The sequence below is a fragment of the Sinohyriopsis cumingii genome, chromosome 6, assembly GCF_028554795.1.
Source record: "Sinohyriopsis cumingii isolate HCF-2022 chromosome 6, ASM2855479v2, whole genome shotgun sequence".
Lineage (NCBI taxonomy): Eukaryota > Metazoa > Mollusca > Bivalvia > Unionida > Unionidae > Sinohyriopsis > Sinohyriopsis cumingii.
In genome coordinates, this window is record NC_142966.1 from 1796890 (window position 1) to 1817542 (window position 20653).

Consider the following 20653-nt stretch of genomic DNA (forward strand, 5'->3'; position numbering starts at 1 on the left):
CATGAGTCGTAATCTAACTGGAAATGAAGGTATCCCTTTGTCAGATACCAGTCTGCATCAGTCTTAATATAACCTGAAATGAAGGCAGCCCTTTGTCAGATACTAGTCTGCATCAGTCTTAATATAACCAGAAATGAAGGCAGCCCTTTGTCAGATACCAGTCTGCATCACTCTTAAAATAACTGGAAATGAAGGCAGCCCTTTGTTGGATACCAGTCTGCATCAGTCTTAATATAACTGGAAATGAAGGCAGCTCTTTGTCCGATACCAGTCTGCATCACTCTTAAAATAACTGGAAATGAATACAGCCCTTTAATGGATGCCAGTCTGCATTAGTCTTAATATAACTGGAAATGAAGGCAGCTCTTTGTCAGATACCAGACATCATCAGTCTTAATATAACTGGAAGTGAAGGCAGCCCTTTGTGAGATACCAGTCTGCATGTCTTAATATAACCGGAAATGAAGGCAGCCCTTTGTCAGATACCAATCTGCATTAGTCTTAATCTAACTGGAAATGAAGGCATTCATTTGTCAGATACCAGTCTGTATCAGTCTTAATATAACTGGAAATGAAGGCAGCCCTTTTTCGGATACCAGTCTGCATGAGTCTTAATCTAACTGGAAATGAAGGCATTCATTTGTCAGATACCAGTCTGCATCAGTCTTAATATAACCAGAAATGAAGGCATCCCTTTGTCAGATACCAGTCTGCATCAGTCTTAATATAACCATAAATGAATTCAGCCCTTTGTCAAATACGAATCTGCATTAGTCTTAATATAACCAGAAATGAGGGCAGCCCTTTGTCAGATACCAGTCTGCATTAGTCTTAATATAACCAGAAATGAAGGCAGCTCTTTGTCAGATACCAGTCTGCATCAGTCTTAATATAACCAGAAATGAAGGCAGCCCTTTGTCAGATATCAGACTTCATCAGTGTTAATATGACCGGAAATGAAGGCAGCCCTTTGTCAGATATCAGTCAGCATCAGTCTCAATATAGCCAGAAATGAAGGTAGTCGTTTGTCGGATACCATCTTGTTAGATCTGAAATATACAGAAAACCCAGTCAGTCTCTATATGAGTGCATCAGTGCTTCTCTCTAGGCTCTTGATGGGAGTGTGAGGGGGCATCAGCACATATATCTATAGTCTCTATGTGAGGGTATCAGCACATCTATTTAGAGTCTCTGTGGAAGGGTTTCAGACTTCATTTTATAGTCTCTACATGAGTGCATCTGCACTTCTTTCTACAGTTTTTATGGGAGTGCATCAGCAATTCTATCTAGAGTCTCAATGGGAGTGAATTTTTCTTGAGTCTCAATGGGAGTGTATCAGCTCTTCTATCTGTAGTCTCTATGGGATGCATCAGCACTTCTATCTGTAGTCTCTATGGGAGTACATCAGCACTTCTATATGTAGTCTCTATGGGAGTGAATTTTTCTTGAGTCTCAATGGGAGTGTATTAGCTCTTCTATCTGTAGTCTCTATGGGATGCATCAGCACTTCTATCTGTAGTCTCTATGGGAGTACATCAGCACTTCTATCTGAAGTCTCTGTGGGAGTGAATTTTTCTTGAGTCTCAATGGGAGTGTATCAGCTCTTCTATCTGTAGTCTCTAAGGGATGCATCAGCACTTCTATCTGTAGTCTCTATGGGATGCATCAGCTCTTCTATCTGAAGTCTCTATGGGAGTACATCAGCACTTATATCTGTAGTCTCTATGAGAGTACATCAGCTCTTCTATCTGTAGTCTCTATGAGAGTACATCAGCACTTCTATCTAGGCTCTCAATGTGAGGGTTATATCACTTCTACAGAGATGCTCCCAGACTGTGGATTGCAGGTTTCTCACATAAAAAAATCATGAGACATGCAACTTCTCAAAACTAATTTCTGGGAAAGGTCACAGAAATTATTTGTGGTTTCCAAAACTGGTTGTACCTGATGGATGCTGTGATTTTTTTATGTTTGTTTGTTTTTATTTAAGACAAAAATTTAATATAACAGTTTTTTAAATTAAGTCTTGGTTGTCCGTTATGCCAGATATCTCAGTCAATCTATACTTAAGGTAGATTTTATGTTTGAATACGAGCATCTGTATGATTGAGATGTGCTGTGGTTGTTGTAGAAACTGTCCAGAGGTTCCATTTTAATTGTCTCCAAGAGGGGTACAATAAATTGATTCATTCATCGGTCATAACAGAAATGTACAGAGCATAACAAGCAGCGAGTTTTATGAATGTTGAAATGGAAGATAACCAATTTGGTAAGATCATCTGCTATAGTTGACAGTAAGCTCTCCTGTTCTGAAGTAAATTAAAGACATCACAGAAGCCATTGACATGGAAGTAGTCCATTGCATGTGGAACTGGAGGCTGAAAATGAGAAGAAAAAGAACAAAAATTCCATGACATGTGGTTGATTACCTACAATTGGTTAAGGAAAGAACAAAAAAGGATCAGTGTGATATGTTTTCTGTCAGGAATATAAGAAAGATAATTCATTCACTTACAAAAATAGTTGCAAAGATTAACCAATGGTATTCAAAGGTTGCAACCTTGACTGAATACAGACTTGCAACAAATGTGATCTTAAATAGTTATATCCTAGGGACAACATGATTGAGTTGTGCAAAAATACTTTCAAATATCATAAAGACAAGCTCCCTGATTAGTTGAAATTGGCCCAAACTGCAGTGTTTCTCCCATTACAATCAGCGGGGCCCCGAGTGGCTGAGTGGTCTAGAGTGCTCACCGTTCTGGATCACTGCCATCTCACCTTTGTCTGCGTGGGTTCGAGTCCAAGGCTCGGCTAGCGTGGGTATGTGGGAAAGCCTGCCAGTAGCTTCTCATGGGTCGGTGGTTCTTCCCTGGGTTTTCCAGGGTTCTTCCTCCACCAGTTATACTAGCCACCATGTATAGCCTATCTTGTGCTGAAAAATGGCATTAAACCTTAGAACAACAACAACAACAACATTACAACAACATTACAAAGAGCAGATTATGGGAGAAGATTTAGTTCACAAAACAGAAATGATACTGCCCTTAACACCAAAAACTGTGAATAAACTCGGTAGTTGTCATCGCCCCTATTGCTATAGTGGCATTGGTTGTTATCACCATAGTTTTCGGCCTGTCTATTACTGTTATCCTACCCTTTGTTAATTCCATTCAGTCTTCTGAGGAGTAGCAACTGTTCATGCAGCTGTTTAGCAAGAGCACTGATCTGAGATTCTAATCTCTCCTCTATTTGTTGGATCCTTAAGTCGAAATCTCTCTCCACCTTGCATCTCTCATGGCCGCTTTCTACCATGGGCTGGTGGTGTACTTTCTTGGGGGGGATTGGGCCAGCATCCTTTGGCAAGTTCAGCTGCTTGTCAAACATCCTAATTTCTCGCAATAGCTTGTCATGGAGTTGAACTTATGGCGAGTGTGGTTCTTGAGGAGTACACTCCTTAGTGAAGACCAAAACTTCTGTCTGAGGAGGCCATCCTTGTCCTTTTTTCTGATGTGGCCCACTTCAATTGCAGTTTGGAGAAATGTCTCCAGCCTGCAGCCAAAGGTAGTCACTGATTCCTCTTCTCTTCGGAAAGAGTTGAAAAACTCTTGCATAATCATGCCTTGAATCAACATATCTCCAAATGCAGTATCTAGCGCTTCAATATGGCTTCAGTGGATGCTTTCTCGCCTAATGCTATAACGGTATGTCTCGCCCTGCCCCGTAGAGACCATCTGAGAGCCTGAATCATAATCATTGGGGGATATTCAGGTATAAGACATTTTACCTCGAATCTCCATTTGTAATATGTAACATCACCTTTCTTTGTTGGGTCACCCCCTGAAAACAAAGGGATCTTAGGTACATCAGTGGAAGTGGTTGGGGCGGGGGTAGCGTTGGCTGTGGGCAAAGTACCCTGGGAACCACCAAATAGTGCTGAAGCACCTACTTGAACCTTGGGTTTGATGTCCACACTCTGTATACCAAACATCATGAGCGAGCCCCTCCCAATTCCTGCAATTAGAATGTTTTGTGACAAATGGGTAGACATGGGTATATCAGGTTTGGCTGCGGTTACAATGGGTTTAAGTGGGGCCCCAGCGGGTATTACCACATACCCACTGGCATTCAATGCCTGTATCATTTCCTTATCTGTCATGGGGTTCTTACTTGCAGCCTTCATGAAGAGAGCCCTAAAAAAAATCACGCATATATCTAACCACTGCAAACAAATTGTATGACAATGATCGGCTGTTTAACCATGATTCATGGAAAAAAAATCAAACTATTTACCAACGCTAAAAAAAATCAATAAAGACCTGCATCTTCTTTAAAGTAGATATCAATATCACTTCAAAATTGCTTTATGTATTGAAATATGCTGGCAATTCTAAATGGCTCCCTAGAAACCATCTGGCATGCCAGAAAATACATATAATAAACACGTAATGGTGTATACATATATAACCCAAAACATAAATGTAAACAGTACTATCACCTAGCTTTCTGCCACTTTCACATAGGCATTGAAGCGCTGTAAAATTTTGTGAGTGGGGTTTAAAGCATAGTGGTATGTTAGATAAGGAGGTCAGAGAACTGTCTTGTCAAGTCAACAACACCTCACTCAGTGATCTATAAAACCATCTTATATATATGGTGGTCGGATAATGTAATTATAATTCACACCAACCTGTACATTTCGCAACAAACGAAACTCTCCTACTCTCTATCAATAATGTAAACAGAAAGTAAATATATGCATATTCATGGTAATTGCTATAAATGTCATTGCAATGTCCATTGAATTAACGCAGAATTATATTTGTGTAACAAGTAAGACCTTGCATTTGCTAAAGATTATGCCTTTGCATGTTATAGCCAATATGTCAACAGGCCGAATTCATAACAATGACCTTAACCTTGATTTGACACAGTGATTTCTATGTTGCATTTAATCAAACCGTGCTGCTACCACATGTTGAACTAAATGAATAGACTGTTCGTGCAGTGTTAGCGAAAAGCTCAACTACAGAGTTAGAGTTAGACATAACTTCTGTCTAACATCTCTGCAGGAGTGCATAAGTAATTCTGTCTTGAGTCTCTGTAGGAGTACATCATTACATCTGTCTAGAGTCTCATTAGGAGTGCATCAGTAATTCTGTCTAGTGTCTCTGTAGGAGTGCATCAGTAATTCTGTCTAGAGTCTCTGTAGGAGTGCATCATTCTCTGTAGGAGTGCATCATTCTCTGTAGGAGTGCATCAGTCTCTGTAGGAGTGCATCAGTAATTCTGTCTAGAGTCTGTATGAGTGCATCATTACATCTGCCTAGAGTCTATGTAGGAGTGCATCATTAATTCTGTCTAGTGTTTCTGTAGGAGTGCATCAGTCTCTGTAAGAGTGCATCAGTAATTCTGGATAGGGTCTCTGTAGGAGTGCATCAGTAATTCTGTCAAGAGTCTCTGTAGGAGTGCATCACTACTTTTGTCTAGAGTCTCTGTAGGAGTACATCAGTCTCTGTAGGAATGCATCAGTACTTCTGTCTAGAGTCTCCATATGAGTGCATCAGTAATTCTGTCTAGAGTCTCTGTAGGAGTACATCAGTACTACTGTCTAGAGTCTCTGTAGGAGTACATCAGTCTCTGTATGAGTGCATCAGTAATTCTGTCTAGAGTCTCCATATGAGTGCATCAGTAATTCTGTCTAGAGTCTCTGTAGGAGTACATCAGTACTACTGTCTAGAGTCTCTTTAGGAGTGCATCAGCACTTATCTAGAGTCTCTGTAGGAGTGCATCAGTAATTCTGTCTAGAGTCTCTGTAGGAGTGCATCAGTCTCTGTAGGAGTCTGTATGAGTGCATCATTACTTCTGCCTAGAGTCTATGTAGGAGTGCATCAGTAATTCTGTCTAGAGTCTCTGTATGAGTGCATCAGTAATTCTGTCTAGAGTCTCTGTAGGAGTGCATCAGTCTCTGTAGGAGTGCATCAGTACTTTGTCTAGAGTCTGTGTAGGAGTACATCAGTCTCTGTAGGAGTGCATCAGTAATTCTGTCTAGAGTCTCTGTAGGAGTGCATTAGTACTTCTGTCTAGAGTGTCTTTAGGAGTGCATCAGCACTTTTACAGAGTGCATCAAGTCTTCTCTCTGGAGTATCAATGGGAGTGCACTATAACTTATATCTAGAGGCTATGGGAGTGCACCAGAATCTCAGTGGGAGTGCATTAGCACTTTTACCTTGAGTCTTCTATCAACAGTCTCTATTTGAATGCATCAGCACTTCTATCTCTTCTATGAAAGCAGTCATTAGAAGAGATGGTACTAACAACCAAAAAATAAGACTGGTTAATCCAGCTAATAAATAACCAGCCTAATGAATAACCAGCCTAATTAATAACCAGTCTAATGAATAACCCATCTAATGAATAACTAGTCTAATGAATAACCAGCCTAATGAATAACCAGTCTAATGAATGATAAAATGCTGAGCATCTCCTCTTTCATGATTATCTGCTTCTTTTTTCACAATGAGGCAAAGAAAACTCCTATCCAAGTATCTCAAGATACAAAATATTGCTAACAACCTCCAACACTGTAGTCACAGAGGCTAAATAAAGAAATGTCCTTTAATATCAGTTTTGATCCAAGGTTCACAAATACACAGAATTTGAGCCCTTGTGAACAACATCTATAATTGCATTATAAGTTGCACTATTGTTATGATTATCTGATCATAAACCAAATAACAGAAAGAAGCAAAACCAACATGTTTAGTGACACTTTACAAATAATTTAATTATTAATGTTATAAATGAAAATGTGAGAGGAACTTAAATTATTATAAAGTAAATTGAAAATAATACTGAAAAAGTCCTAATAAAGTCCAAAAGAATTAAATGTTTCGTATAAGTTTCAGATCCAAAAATACTCTGGTCTGCCAAGAATCGAGATATTTTAAAATTGCATTGTCCAGAACTCCCTTGAACAATTCACAATAGTTCCAGAATAATTTTATGGTTAAGTGAGCTCTTTCTGTCCACTGAATAATCCTAAGAAATGTTTTCCTTTCAAATAATGTCTTTAAGTACAATATGCCTGCAGACTTAATGTTACAACAAGATCACAAGAAATAAGAATGACTCCAAAATAGGAATAAAATCTGATTGCTAATTTCTCTCCTTATATACACATTCAAGAGTCTATTATGACTATATGTTGCGATAGACCCCACATGACAGATCTTACAACTCAGTCTGATATTCATAAAGGAATGACTCACACATTCAAGAGTCTGTTATAACTGTATGTTGCAATATAACCACATAACAGATCTTACTACTCAGTCTGATATTCATAAAGGAATGACTCACACATTCAAGAGTCTATTATAACTGTATGTTGCAATATATTCCACATGACATCTTACTACTCAGTCTGATATTCGTAAAGGAATGACTCACACATTCAAGAGTCTATTATAACTGTATGTTGCAATATAACCACAAGACAGATCTTACTACTCAGTCTGATATTCATAAAGGAATGACTCACACATTCAAGAGTCTATTATAACTGTATGTCGCAATATAACCACATGACAGATCTTACTACTCAGTCTGATATTCAAAATACCTATTCATGTGAATTAACATATCCAATTGGAATTAACTTAATTTTTCTAAGATACCACCTCTGATCTGTCCAATTGGAAAAGGCCAAATCTTTCAATTGGTAACTGTTAAGATGTACATAGGCATCTATTTATAGACCCAATACAATTTTTCCTTTCTTTAATATCTTAAAATAGAATCATGCATGTAAACAAAATCCAGCTATAGGTAATCTAAACAAGTGGTGTTCAGTGTCATATAATATAAATTATATCAGAACATGTGGTGTTCAGTGTCATATAATATAAATTATATCTGAACAAGTGCTGTTCAGTGTTATATAATATAAATCATATCTGAACAAGTACTGTTCAGTGTCATATAATATAAATTATATCTGAACAAGTTTTGTTCGGTGTGACATATAATATAAATTATATCTGAACAAGTGGTGTCCAGTGTCATATAATATAAATTATATCTGAACATGTGGTGTTCGGTGTCATATACATTATATTTGAACATGTGGTGTTCAGTGTCAAATAATATAAATATCTGAACATGTGGTGTTCAGTGTTATATAATATAAATTATATGAACAAGTGGTGTTCAGTGTCATATAATATAAATTATATCTGAACAAGTGGTGTTCAGTGTCATATAATATAAATTATATCTGAACAAGTGGTGTTCAGTGTCATATAATATAAAGTATATCTGAACAAGTGGTGTTCAATGTGTCATATAATATAAATCATATCTGAACAAGTGGTGTTCAGTGTCATATAATATAAATTATATCTGAACAAGTTTTGTTCGGTGTGACATATAATATAAATTATATCTGAACAAGTGGTGTTCAGTATTATATAATATAAATCATATCTGAACATGTGTTCAGTGTCATATAAATTATATCTGAGCATGTGGTGTTCAGTGTCAAATAATATAAATTATATCTGAATATGTGGTGTTCAGTGTTATATAATATAAATCATATCTGAACAAGTGGTGTTCAATGTCATATATAATATAAATTATATCTGAACAAGTGGTGTTCGGTGTGATATAAGAGAAATTATATCTTTACAATTGGTGTTCAGTGTCAGTTATTAGAAATTATGTTTTGAGACCCTGAGCTGCTAGTAGCCAGAGTTAGTGTAAAGACTAAGAATATGTGTGGATACACTGACAACATACACTGCATTTTGGATAGAGATTGACATCAGTGTTGAATGGGAGTCTGCATTATATTTTATTTAAATATATGCTTATATCAGTAAGATCATGGATCCATGCATATCAGTAGGTTGATTTGGCATCTCTGATTGACTGAGCTTGTTAATATTTGAGAGGCTCTGTTTCTGATCACATTTGATTAAACTTGATAGGTAGGCTTATATCATCAGAATCTTTAATGTGTGTTATTCTGAGCAAGATCTACTTACATTAGTGAGGTGATCTTGCATATGATTGGCTAAGCAGAATTCTTAGCCACTTGAAAGACCATATTTCTGGCTCAGTTTTTTATCAAACTAGACCAGTGAGTTAATATTTAAAAATGTTGGACGATTCATATTATGTGTTAGACCCATACATATTCTTTATGTGATCTTGTATATAATTGGCTGAGTTTTTAATACCAATTTAGAGTCTACGCTATGAAGAAAAGTATGAACAGGATGAGGATGCCGTAGCCAGCTTAGCACATAAGTATATGTGCCACTGTGTATATAAAATGCTTCATCCAAGTCTGTAACATAACAGCTTAGGACCCTTAATAAATCTGCCTCTCTGTAGATTAAACACTCCATTCAGGTCTGCAACATCATGACTAAGCACCATCAGTAAACCTACAACTGTGTAATCAAACACCTTATCAAAGTGTGTAACAAAGCCAGTTTAACACCCTTAGTAAATCTACAACTGTGTAATCAAACACCTTATCAAGGTTTGTAACAAAGCCAGTTTAACACCATGAGTAAATCTACAACTGTGTAATCAAACACCTCATCTACATCTATCACAAAGCCAGTTTAACACCCTTAGTAAATCCACAACTGTGTAATCAAACACTTTATCAAGGTTTGTAACAAAGCCAGTTTAACACCATGAGTAAATCTACAACTGTGTAATCAAACACCTCATCTACATCTATCACAAAGCCAATTTAACACCTGAGTAAATCTACAACTGCGTAATCAAGCATCTCATCTAGCTATATAACAGAGCCAGCAATGCACCCTCATTAAATTAGTAAATCTACAATTGTATAGATTAAAAACCTTATCCAGGGCTGTATGATAACAGCTTAGCACCCTTAATAAATCTGCCTCTGTTTAGATAAAACACTTTATCCAGGTCTGTAACACAACAAATGAGGAAATGATTTCATATAGTTTTGTAAAAGTTGTACACTATCTTATTCTTCAGATTGAGAATCTAAAAATTGCTGTGAATGCAGATGACAAGGAAACTTTGTCACTGATCAAAGAGCTACAAGGAAGATTGAATGATCTTGAAAGCCAAATCAAGGTCAAAGAGGAGGCCTTACCAGCCAAAGCCAGAGCTAGTGTCGTCAGTGAGTTAAGCATTAAAACTGATGATAAATCCGACAGCAAAGGACCAAAAGGGAAGTCAGTGAGTAAAAGAGAACTTCTTGAAGAAATGAGGAAGGAAAAAGATCAGCATAGAAAACAGATAAGGTATTAAAGGTCTTTACATGAAGATATTTACATAGGTCTGTATATTGTACTGATATTGGGGTCTGTATATTGTACTGATATTGGGGTCTGTATATTGTACTGATATTGGGGTCTGTATAGTGTACTGATATTGGGGTCTGTATAGTGTACTGATATTGGGGTCTGTATATTGTACTGATATTGGGGTCTGTATATTGTACTGATATTGGGGTCTGTATATTGTACTGATATTGGGGTCTGTATATTGTACTGATATTGGGGTCTGTATATTGTACTGATATTGGGGTCTGTATATTGTACTGATATTGGGGTCTGTATATTGTACTGATATTGGGGTCTGTATAGTGTACTGATATTGGGGTCTGTATAGTGTACTGATATTGGGGTCTGTATAGTGTACTGATATTGGGGTCTGTATAGTGTACTGATATTGGGGTCTGTATATTGTACTGATATTGGGGTCTGTATAGTGTACTGATATTGGGGTCTGTATAGTGTACTGATATTGGGGTCTGTATATTGTACTGATATTGGGGTCTGTATATTGTACTGATATTGGGGTCTGTATATTGTACTGATATTGGGGTCTGTATATTGTACTGATATTGGGGTCTGTATAGTGTACTGATATTGGGGTCTGTATAGTGTACTGATATTGGGGTCTGTATATTGTACTGATATTGGGGTCTGTATAGTGTACTGATATTGGGGTCTGTATATTGTACTGATATTGGGGTCTGTATATTGTACTGATATTGGGGTCTGTATATTGTACTGATATTGGGGTCTGTATACTGTACTGATATTGGGGTCTGTATATTGTACTGATATTGGGGTCTGTATATTGTACTGATATTGGGGTCTGTATATTGTACTGATATTGGGGTCTGTATATTGTACTGATATTGGGGTCTGTATATTGTACTGATATTGGGGTCTGTATATTGTACTGATATTGGGGTCTGTATATTGTACTGATATTGGGGTCTGTATATTGTACTGATATTGGGGTCTGTATATTGTACTGATATTGGGGTCTGTATAGTGTACTGATATTGGGGTCTGTATAGTGTACTGATATTGGGGTCTGTATAGTGTACTGATATTGGGGTCTGTATAGTGTACTGATATTGGGGTCTGTATAGTGTACTGATATTGGGGTCTGTATAGTGTACTGATATTGGGGTCTGTATATTGTACTGATATTGGGGTCTGTATAGTGTACTGATATTGGGGTCTGTATATTGTACTGATATTGGGGTCTGTATATTGTACTGATATTGGGGTCTGTATATTGTACTGATATTGGGGTCTGTATAGTGTACTGATATTGGGGTCTGTATATTGTACTGATATTGGGGTCTGTATATTGTACTGATATTGGGGTCTGTATAGTGTACTGATATTGGGGTCTGTATATTGTACTGATATTGGGGTCTGTATAGTGTACTGATATTGGGGTCTGTATATTGTACTGATATTGGGGTCTGTATACTGTACTGATATTGGGGTCTGTATAGTGTACTGATATTGGGGTCTGTATATTGTACTGATATTGGGGTCTGTATAGTGTACTGATATTGGGGTCTGTATAGTGTACTGATATTGGGGTCTGTATATTGTACTGATATTGGAGTCTGTATATTGTACTGATATTGGGGTCTGTATAGTGTACTGATATTGGGGTCTGTATACTGTACTGATATTGGGGTCTGTATATTGTACTGATATTGGGGTCTGTATACTGTACTGATATTGGGGTCTGTATATTGTACTGATATTGGGGTCTGTATAGTGTACTGATATTGGGGTCTGTATAGTGTACTGATATTGGGGTCTGTATATTGTACTGATATTGGGGTCTGTATATATTACTGATATTGGGGTCTGTATAGTGTACTGATATTGGGGTCTGTATAGTGTACTGATATTGGGGTCTGTATATTGTACTGATATTGGGGTCTGTATATTGTACTGATATTGGGGTCTGTATACTGTACTGATATTGGGGTCTGTATATTGTACTGATATTGGGGTCTGTATACTGTACTGATATTGGGGTCTGTATACTGTACTGATATTGGGGTCTGTATACTGTACTGATATTGGGGTCTGTATAGTGTACTGATATTGGGGTCTGTATATTGTACTGATATTGGGGTCTGTATATTGTACTGATATTGGGGTCTGTATATTGTACTGATATTGGGGTCTGTATATTGTACTGATATTGGGGTCTGTATACTGTACTGATATTGGGGTCTGTATATTGTACTGATATTGGGGTCTGTATATTGTACTGATATTGGGGTCTGTATACTGTACTGATATTGGGGTCTGTATAGTGTACTGATATTGGGGTCTGTATATTGTACTGATATTGGGGTCTGTATAGTGTACTGATATTGGGGTCTGTATATTGTACTGATATTGGGGTCTGTATATTGTACTGATATTGGGGTCTGTATAGTGTACTGATATTGGGGTCTGTATAGTGTACTGATATTGGGGTCTGTATATTGTACTGATGTTGGGGTCTGTATATTGTACTGATAATGGGGTCTGTATAGTGTACTGATGTTGGGGTCTGTATAGTGTACTGATAATGGGGTCTGTATATTGTACTGATGTTGGGGTCTGTATATTGTACTGATATTGGGGTCTGTATATTGTACTGATATTGGGGTCTGTATATTGTACTGATATTGGGGTCTGTATATTGTACTGATATTGGGGTCTGTATATTGTACTGATATTGGGGTCTGTATATTGTACTGATATTGGGGTCTGTATATTGTACTGATATTGGGGTCTGTATATTGTACTGATATTGGGGTCTGTATATTGTACTGATATTGGGGTCTGTATATTGTACTGATATTGGGGTCTGTATATTGTACTGATATTGGGGTCTGTATATTGTACTGATATTGGGGTCTGTATATTGTACTGATATTGGGGTCTGTATATTGTACTGATATTGGGGTCTGTATATTGTACTGATATTGGGATCTGTATATTGTACTGATATTGGGGTCTGTATATTGTACTGATATTGGGGTCTGTATATTGTACTGATATTGGGGTCTGTATAGTGTACTGATATTGGGGTCTGTATATTGTACTGATATTGGGGTCTGTATAGTGTACTGATATTGGGGTCTGTATATTGTACTGATATTGGGGTCTGTATATTGTACTGATATTGGGGTCTGTATATTGTACTGATATTGGGGTCTGTATATTGTACTGATATTGGGGTCTGTATATTGTACTGATATTGGGGTCTGTATATTGTACTGATATTGGGGTCTGTATATTGTACTGATATTGGGGTCTGTATATTGTACTGATATTGGGGTCTGTATATTGTACTGATATTGGGGTCTGTATATTGTACTGATATTGGGGTCTGTATATTGTACTGATATTGGGGTCTGTATATTGTACTGATATTGGGGTCTGTATACTGTACTGATATTGGGGTCTGTATATTGTACTGATATTGGGGTCTGTATAGTGTACTGATATTGGGGTCTGTATACTGTACTGATATTGGGGTCTGTATAGTGTACTGATATTGGGGTCTGTATATTGTACTGATATTGGGGTCTGTATAGTGTACTGATATTGGGGTCTGTATAGTGTACTGATATTGGGGTCTGTATATTGTACTGATATTGGGGTCTGTATAGTGTACTGATATTGGGGTCTGTATATTGTACTGATATTGGGGTCTGTATAGTGTACTGATATTGGGGTCTGTATATTGTACTGATATTGGGGTCTGTATAGTGTACTGATATTGGGGTCTGTATATTGTACTGATATTGGGGTCTGTATATTGTACTGATATTGGGGTCTGTATATTGTACTGATATTGGGGTCTGTATATTGTACTGATATTGGGGTCTGTATATTGTACTGATATTGGGGTCTGTATAGTGTACTAATAAAGGGTTGTAAACATTGGGGTCTATATACTGTACCAATGTAGGGTTGTAAACATTGGGGTCTATATACTGTACTATATGGTTGTAAACATTGGGGTCTATATACTGTACAATAGGGTTCTAAACATTGGGGTCTGTATACTGTACTATAGGATTGTAAACATTGGGGTCTGTATAATGTACTAATATAGGGTTGTAAACATTGGGGTCTGTATAATGTACTAATATAGAGTTCTAAACATTGGGGTCTGTATAATGTACTATAGGATTGTAAACATTGGGGTCTGTATAATGTACTAATGTAGGGTTGTAAACATTGGGGTCTGTATAGGTGGCGTTCTACAGTTTCGTATTTTGCATAGGGTTAGGATTTTAAAGAAAAAGAATTTCCCCGGCTTTCCTCACTGGTTATACTGGCTATTTAAAAAAAAACTTGTATATCTTAGGTATAATGCAAAGAACCTTTAATTCCCTTTATTTTGGTGTATGATTGATGGGTGTACTATGGGTTATAGAGTATACAGCTTGGCCTTACTTCAAATGTGCACCTTTCAAAAATGTGCTAGCTCTACTTGGTCATTTTCACTTCCTGAACTTCAGAGGTAAATTGTATAAAAAAGAGCTGATAACTTTTTTACATTTTATATATTTGGTAATTCATTCATTGCACTTTCAGAAGCTGGTATTGTCTAGTCTGGCAAAATTCATTTTCCCTATTTTAATAGCTGCTATGTATAGTGTACTTTAGACTAATTCAGACTGATTTTTTAACACAAGGGAGCAGTCATTTTAGTTAGCAGTGTGCTTAAATCATGTAAAATTTCCAAAAGTACAATATCCAAAAGAAATATCATCCACATTACATTAATGTAGCATAGAGGTATGCAAACATTCTCTCCACTGTGCATGTTTTAAATGCGAACTACTTCACCTTACATACGTCACTCTCTCAAAAGTACATATTATCTGGTGAGCGCCACCATACTGTATTATAGGGTTGTAAACATTGGAGTCTGTATACTGTACTAATGTAGGGTTATAAACATTGGGGTCGTTATGCTGTACTAATATAGGGTTGTAAACATTGGGGTCTGTATAATGTAATTTAGGGTTGTAAATATTGGGGTCAGTATACTGTACTAATGTAGGATTGTAAACTAATGTAGGGTTGTAAACATTGGGGTCAGTATACTGTACGTAGGATTGCAAACATTGGGGTCTGTATAATGTACTAATGTAGGGTTGTAAACATTGGGGTCTATATACTGTATTAATGTAGGATTGTAAACATTGGGGCCTGTATAATGTACTATAGGATTGTAAACATTGGGGTCTGTATAATGTACTAATGTAGGGTTATAAACATTGGGGTCTGTATACTGTACTGTAGGATTGTAAACATTGGGGTCTGTATACTGTACTAATGTAGGGTTATAAACATTGGGGTCTGTATACTGTACTATAGGATTGTAAACATTGGGGTCTGTATAATGTACTAATGTAGGGTTGTAAACATTAGGGTCTGTATACTGTACTATAGGGTTGTAAACATTGGGGTCTGTATAATGTACTAATGTAGGGTTATAAACATTTGGGTCTGTATACTGTACTAATATAGGGTTGTAAACATTTGGGTCTGTATACTGTACTATAGGATTGTAAACACTGGGGTCTGTATAATGTACTAATGTAGGGTTGTAAACATTGGGGTCTGTATACTGTACTATAGGGTTGTAAACATTGGGGTCTGTATACTGTACTAATGTAGGGTTATAAACATTGGCGTCTGTATACTGTACAATGGGATTGTAAACATTGGGGTCTGTATACTGTACTAATATAGGGTTATAAACATTGGGGTCTGTATACTGTACTAATATAGGGTTGTAAACATTGGGGTCTGTATACTGTACTATATGGTTGTAAACATTGGGGACTGTAACCTGTACTATAGGGTTGTAAACATTGGAGGCTGTATAATGTACTAATATAGAGTTCTAAACATTGGGGTCTGTATAATGTACTATAGGATTGTAAACATTGGGGTCTGTATAATGTACTAATGTAGGGTCATAAACATTGGGGTCTGTATACTGTACTATAGGGTTGTAAACATTGGGGTCTGTATACTGTACTAATGTAGGGTTATAAACATTGGAGTCTGTATACTGTGCTAATATAGGGTTGTAAACATTGGGGTCTGTATACTGTACTATATGGTTGTAAACATTGGGGTCTGTATACTGTACTATAGGGTTGTAAACATTGGGGTCTGTATTCTGTACTAATGTAAGGTTATAAACATTGGGGTCAGTATACTGTACTAATGTAGGATTGTAAACATTGGGGTCTGTATAATGTACTAATATAGGGTTGTAAACATTGGGGTCTGTATAATATACTAATATAGGTTTATAAACTGTGGGATTTGCCTGAAAACAACAGCAGATTTTTGGTCATAGAATGAGAAAATTATGTTACTGGCACATCAAAGGCAAACAGATATTGCTTTTATCCTGTCAGTATCTATAAACTAAGTACTGTATAAGAAGACACTAATATTTGTTATGGTCACTCACTGAGATGCAGGAACTCTAGTGTAATCTCCTTTTCTATCATTTCATCTGTCCACAGTCCATCTGTATATCCACTCACTTCCTGCACCTAGCAAAGCTCTGTCCATCCAGTCACACTTCTTGTAGCTACCAAAGCTATGTCCATCTGACCTTCTGTCCATCCATTCACACTTCTCATAGCTACCAAAGCCCTGTCCATCTGTCCATCCAGTCACACTTCTCATAGCTACCAAAGCCCTGTCCATCTGTCCATCCAGTCACACTTCTCATAGCTACCAAAGCCCTGTCCATCAGTATATTTGTCCATTTATCACATTTCTTGTAGCTACCAAAGCTATGTCCATCAGTCCATCTGTCCATCCAATCACAATTCATGTAGCTACCAAGGCTCTGCCCATCTGTCCATCCAGTCAGTCACACTTGTAGCTACCAAAGCTCTGTCCATCTGTCCATCCAATCACACTTCTTGTAGCTGCCAAAATACTGTCCATCTGTCCATCGAATGACACTTCTTGTAGCTGCCAAAGCTCTGTCCATTTAATCACACTTCTTGTAACTGCCAAAGCTCTGTCCATTTAATCACACTTCTTGTAGCTACCAAAGCTCTGTCCATCTGTCCATCCAGACACACTTGTAGATACCAAAGCCCTGTCCATCAGTCCATCTGTCTGTACAATCACACTTCTTGTAGCTACCAAAGCTCTGTCCATCTAATCACACTTCTTGTAGATACCAAAGCTCTGTCCATCAGTTCATCTGTCTATCCAATCACACTTATTGTAGCTACCAAAGCTCTTTCCATCCAGTCACACTTCTTGTAGCTACCAAAGTTCTGTCCATCTATCTATTTGTCCATCGGTCCATCCAATCACACTTCTTATAGCTACCAAAGCTCTGTCCACCTGTCCATTAGTCCATCTGTCCATCCAGTCACACTTCTTTAGCTACCAAATCTCTGTCCATCTGTCCATCAGTCCATCTGTCCATCCAATCACACTTCTTGTAACTACCATAGCTCTACATCATTATACCTAATTGGATGCCATTTGATCACAGCATGGGATTTACTTATTACCTAGATGTATCACAGCATGGGATTTACTTTGAGATATTACCTAGATGTATCACAGTATGGGATTTACTTATTACCTAGATGTATCACAGCATGGGATTTACTTATTACCTAGATGTATTACAGCATGGGATTTACTTTGAGATATTACCTAGATGTATCATAGTATGGGATTTAGTTATTACCTAGATGTATCACAGCATGGGATTTACTTATTACCTAGATGTATCACAGCATGGGATTTACTTTGAGATATTACCTAGATGTATTACAGTATGGTATTTACTTATTAGCTAGATGTATCGCAGCATGGGATTTACTTGTTAGCTAGATGTATCACAGCATGGCATTTACTTTGAGATAATGCCTAGATGTAGAACTGTATCAGTCTTTTATTGTCAGGCATCTCCAGTCTGAGCTGAGACGACTTCAACATGCAGATCCTGTCAGAACACTGGAGCTTCAGTTTTCTGATATACAGTACAGTGAACAAGGTGAGTACTTTCTGTACTTACCATGTACATTACAGTGACCAAAGTGACTGACCTCTGTTTATCATGTACAGTACAGTGAACAAGGTGATTGACCTCTATTTATCATGTACATTACAGTGAACAAGGTGACTGACCTCTATTTATTGTGTATATTACAGTGAACAAGGTGACTGACTTCTGTTTATCATGTACAGTACAGTGAACAAGGTGATTAACCTCTGTTTATCATGTACAGTACAGTGAACAAGGTGATTGACTTCTGTTTATCATGTACAGTACAGTGAACAAGGTGAATGACCTATTTATCATGTACAGTACAGTGAACAAGGTGACTGACCTCTGTCTATCATGTACAGTACAGTGAACAAGGTGACTGACCTCTGTTTATCATGTACAGTACAGTGAACAAGGTGAATGACCTCTGTCTATCATGTACAGTACAGTGAACAAGGTGACTGATCTCTGTTTATCATTTATAGTACAGTGTACTGACAAGACTGTGATACATACGTATTTTACATTGAACTGACCAGACTGTGATACATACACATTTTACATTAGAATGACAGGACTGTGATACATACACATTTCCATTGGACTGACATGACTGTGATACATGCACATTTTACATTAGTATGACAGGACTGTGATACATACACATTTTCATTGGACTGACAGGACTGTGATACATACACATTTTACATTAGAATGACAGGACTGTGATACATACTCATTTTCATTGGACTGACAGGACTGTGATACATGCACATTTCCATTGGACTGACAGGACTGTGATACATGCACATTTTACATTAGAATGACAGGACTGTGATACATACATATTTTCATTGGACTGACAGGACTGTGATACATGCACATTTTACATTAGAATGACAGGACTGTGAGACATACACATTTTCATTGGACTGACAGGACCGTGATACATGCACACTTTACAGTGGATTGACAGGACTGTGATACATACACAATTTCCATTGGACTGACAGGACTGTGATACATGCACATTTTACATTAGAATGACAGGACTGTGATACATACATATTTTCATTGGACTGACAGGACTGTGATACATGCACATTTTACATTAGAATGACAGGACTGTAATACATGCACATTTTACATTAGAATGACAGGACCGTGATACATGCACACTTTACAGTGGATTGACAGGACTGTGATACATACACAATTTCCATTGGACTGACAGGACTGTGATACATACACATTTTCACTGGACTGACAGGACTGTGATACATGCACAATTTACATTGGACTGACAGGACTGTGATACATACACAATTTACATTGGACTGACAGGACTTGATTACTTAGACAAAACTACATAGGTGTTTTGTTCTGAGTCAGCACAAAATAAAGTTTAATACAGAATAGAAATATGTTGAGACCATCATGTAATACTTATTCATATGCCATATTGTGTCCGGTCAAGATGTATTCACATGCAATATTGTGTCAGGTCAAGATGTATTCACATGCCATATTGTGTAAGGTCAAGACATATTCACATGCCATATTGTGTAAGGTCAAGACATATTCACATGCCATATTGTGTCAGGTCAAGATGTATTCATATTCCATATTGTGTCTGGTCAAGATGTATTCACATGCCATATTGTGTCAGGTCAAGATGTATTCACATGCCATATTGTGTCAGGTCTAGATGTATTAACATGCCATATTGTGTCAGGTCAAGATGTATTCACATGCCATATTGTGTCAGGTCTAGATGTATTCACATGCCATAATATGTCAGGTCAAGATGTATTCACATGCCATATTGTGTCAGGTCAAGATGTATTCACATGCCATATTGTGTCAGGTCAAGATGTATTCACATGCCATATTGTGTCAGGTCAAGATGTATTCACATGCCATATTGTGTCAGGTCTAGATGTATTCACATGCCATATTGTGTCAGGTCAAGATGTATTCACATGCCATATTGTGTCAGGTCTAGATGTATTCACATGCCATAATATGTCAGGTCAAGATGTATTCACATGCCATATTGTGTCAGGTCAAGATGTATTCACATGCCATATTGTGTCAGGTCAAGATGTATTCACATGCCATATTGTGTCAGGTCTAGATGTATTCACATGCCATATTGTGTCAGGTCAAGATGTATTCACATGCCATATTGTGTCAGGTCTAGATGTATTCACATGCCATAATATGTCAGGTCAAGATGTATTCACATGCCATATTGT

The 20653-nt window shown here is 37.3% G+C and overlaps 1 protein-coding gene across 1 annotated transcript in view; it reads left to right on the plus strand.

Moving 5' to 3' along the window:
* Positions 1-20653, plus strand: part of LOC149796267 (uncharacterized) — an 89096-nt gene that overhangs the window by 36830 nt on the left and 31613 nt on the right. The window contains exons 9-10 of the mRNA XM_089960188.1: positions 10035-10306; positions 18310-18401. Of these exons, the coding sequence (XP_089816314.1) occupies positions 10035-10306; positions 18310-18401 (364 nt within the window). The remainder of the gene's footprint in view (positions 1-10034; positions 10307-18309; positions 18402-20653) is intronic.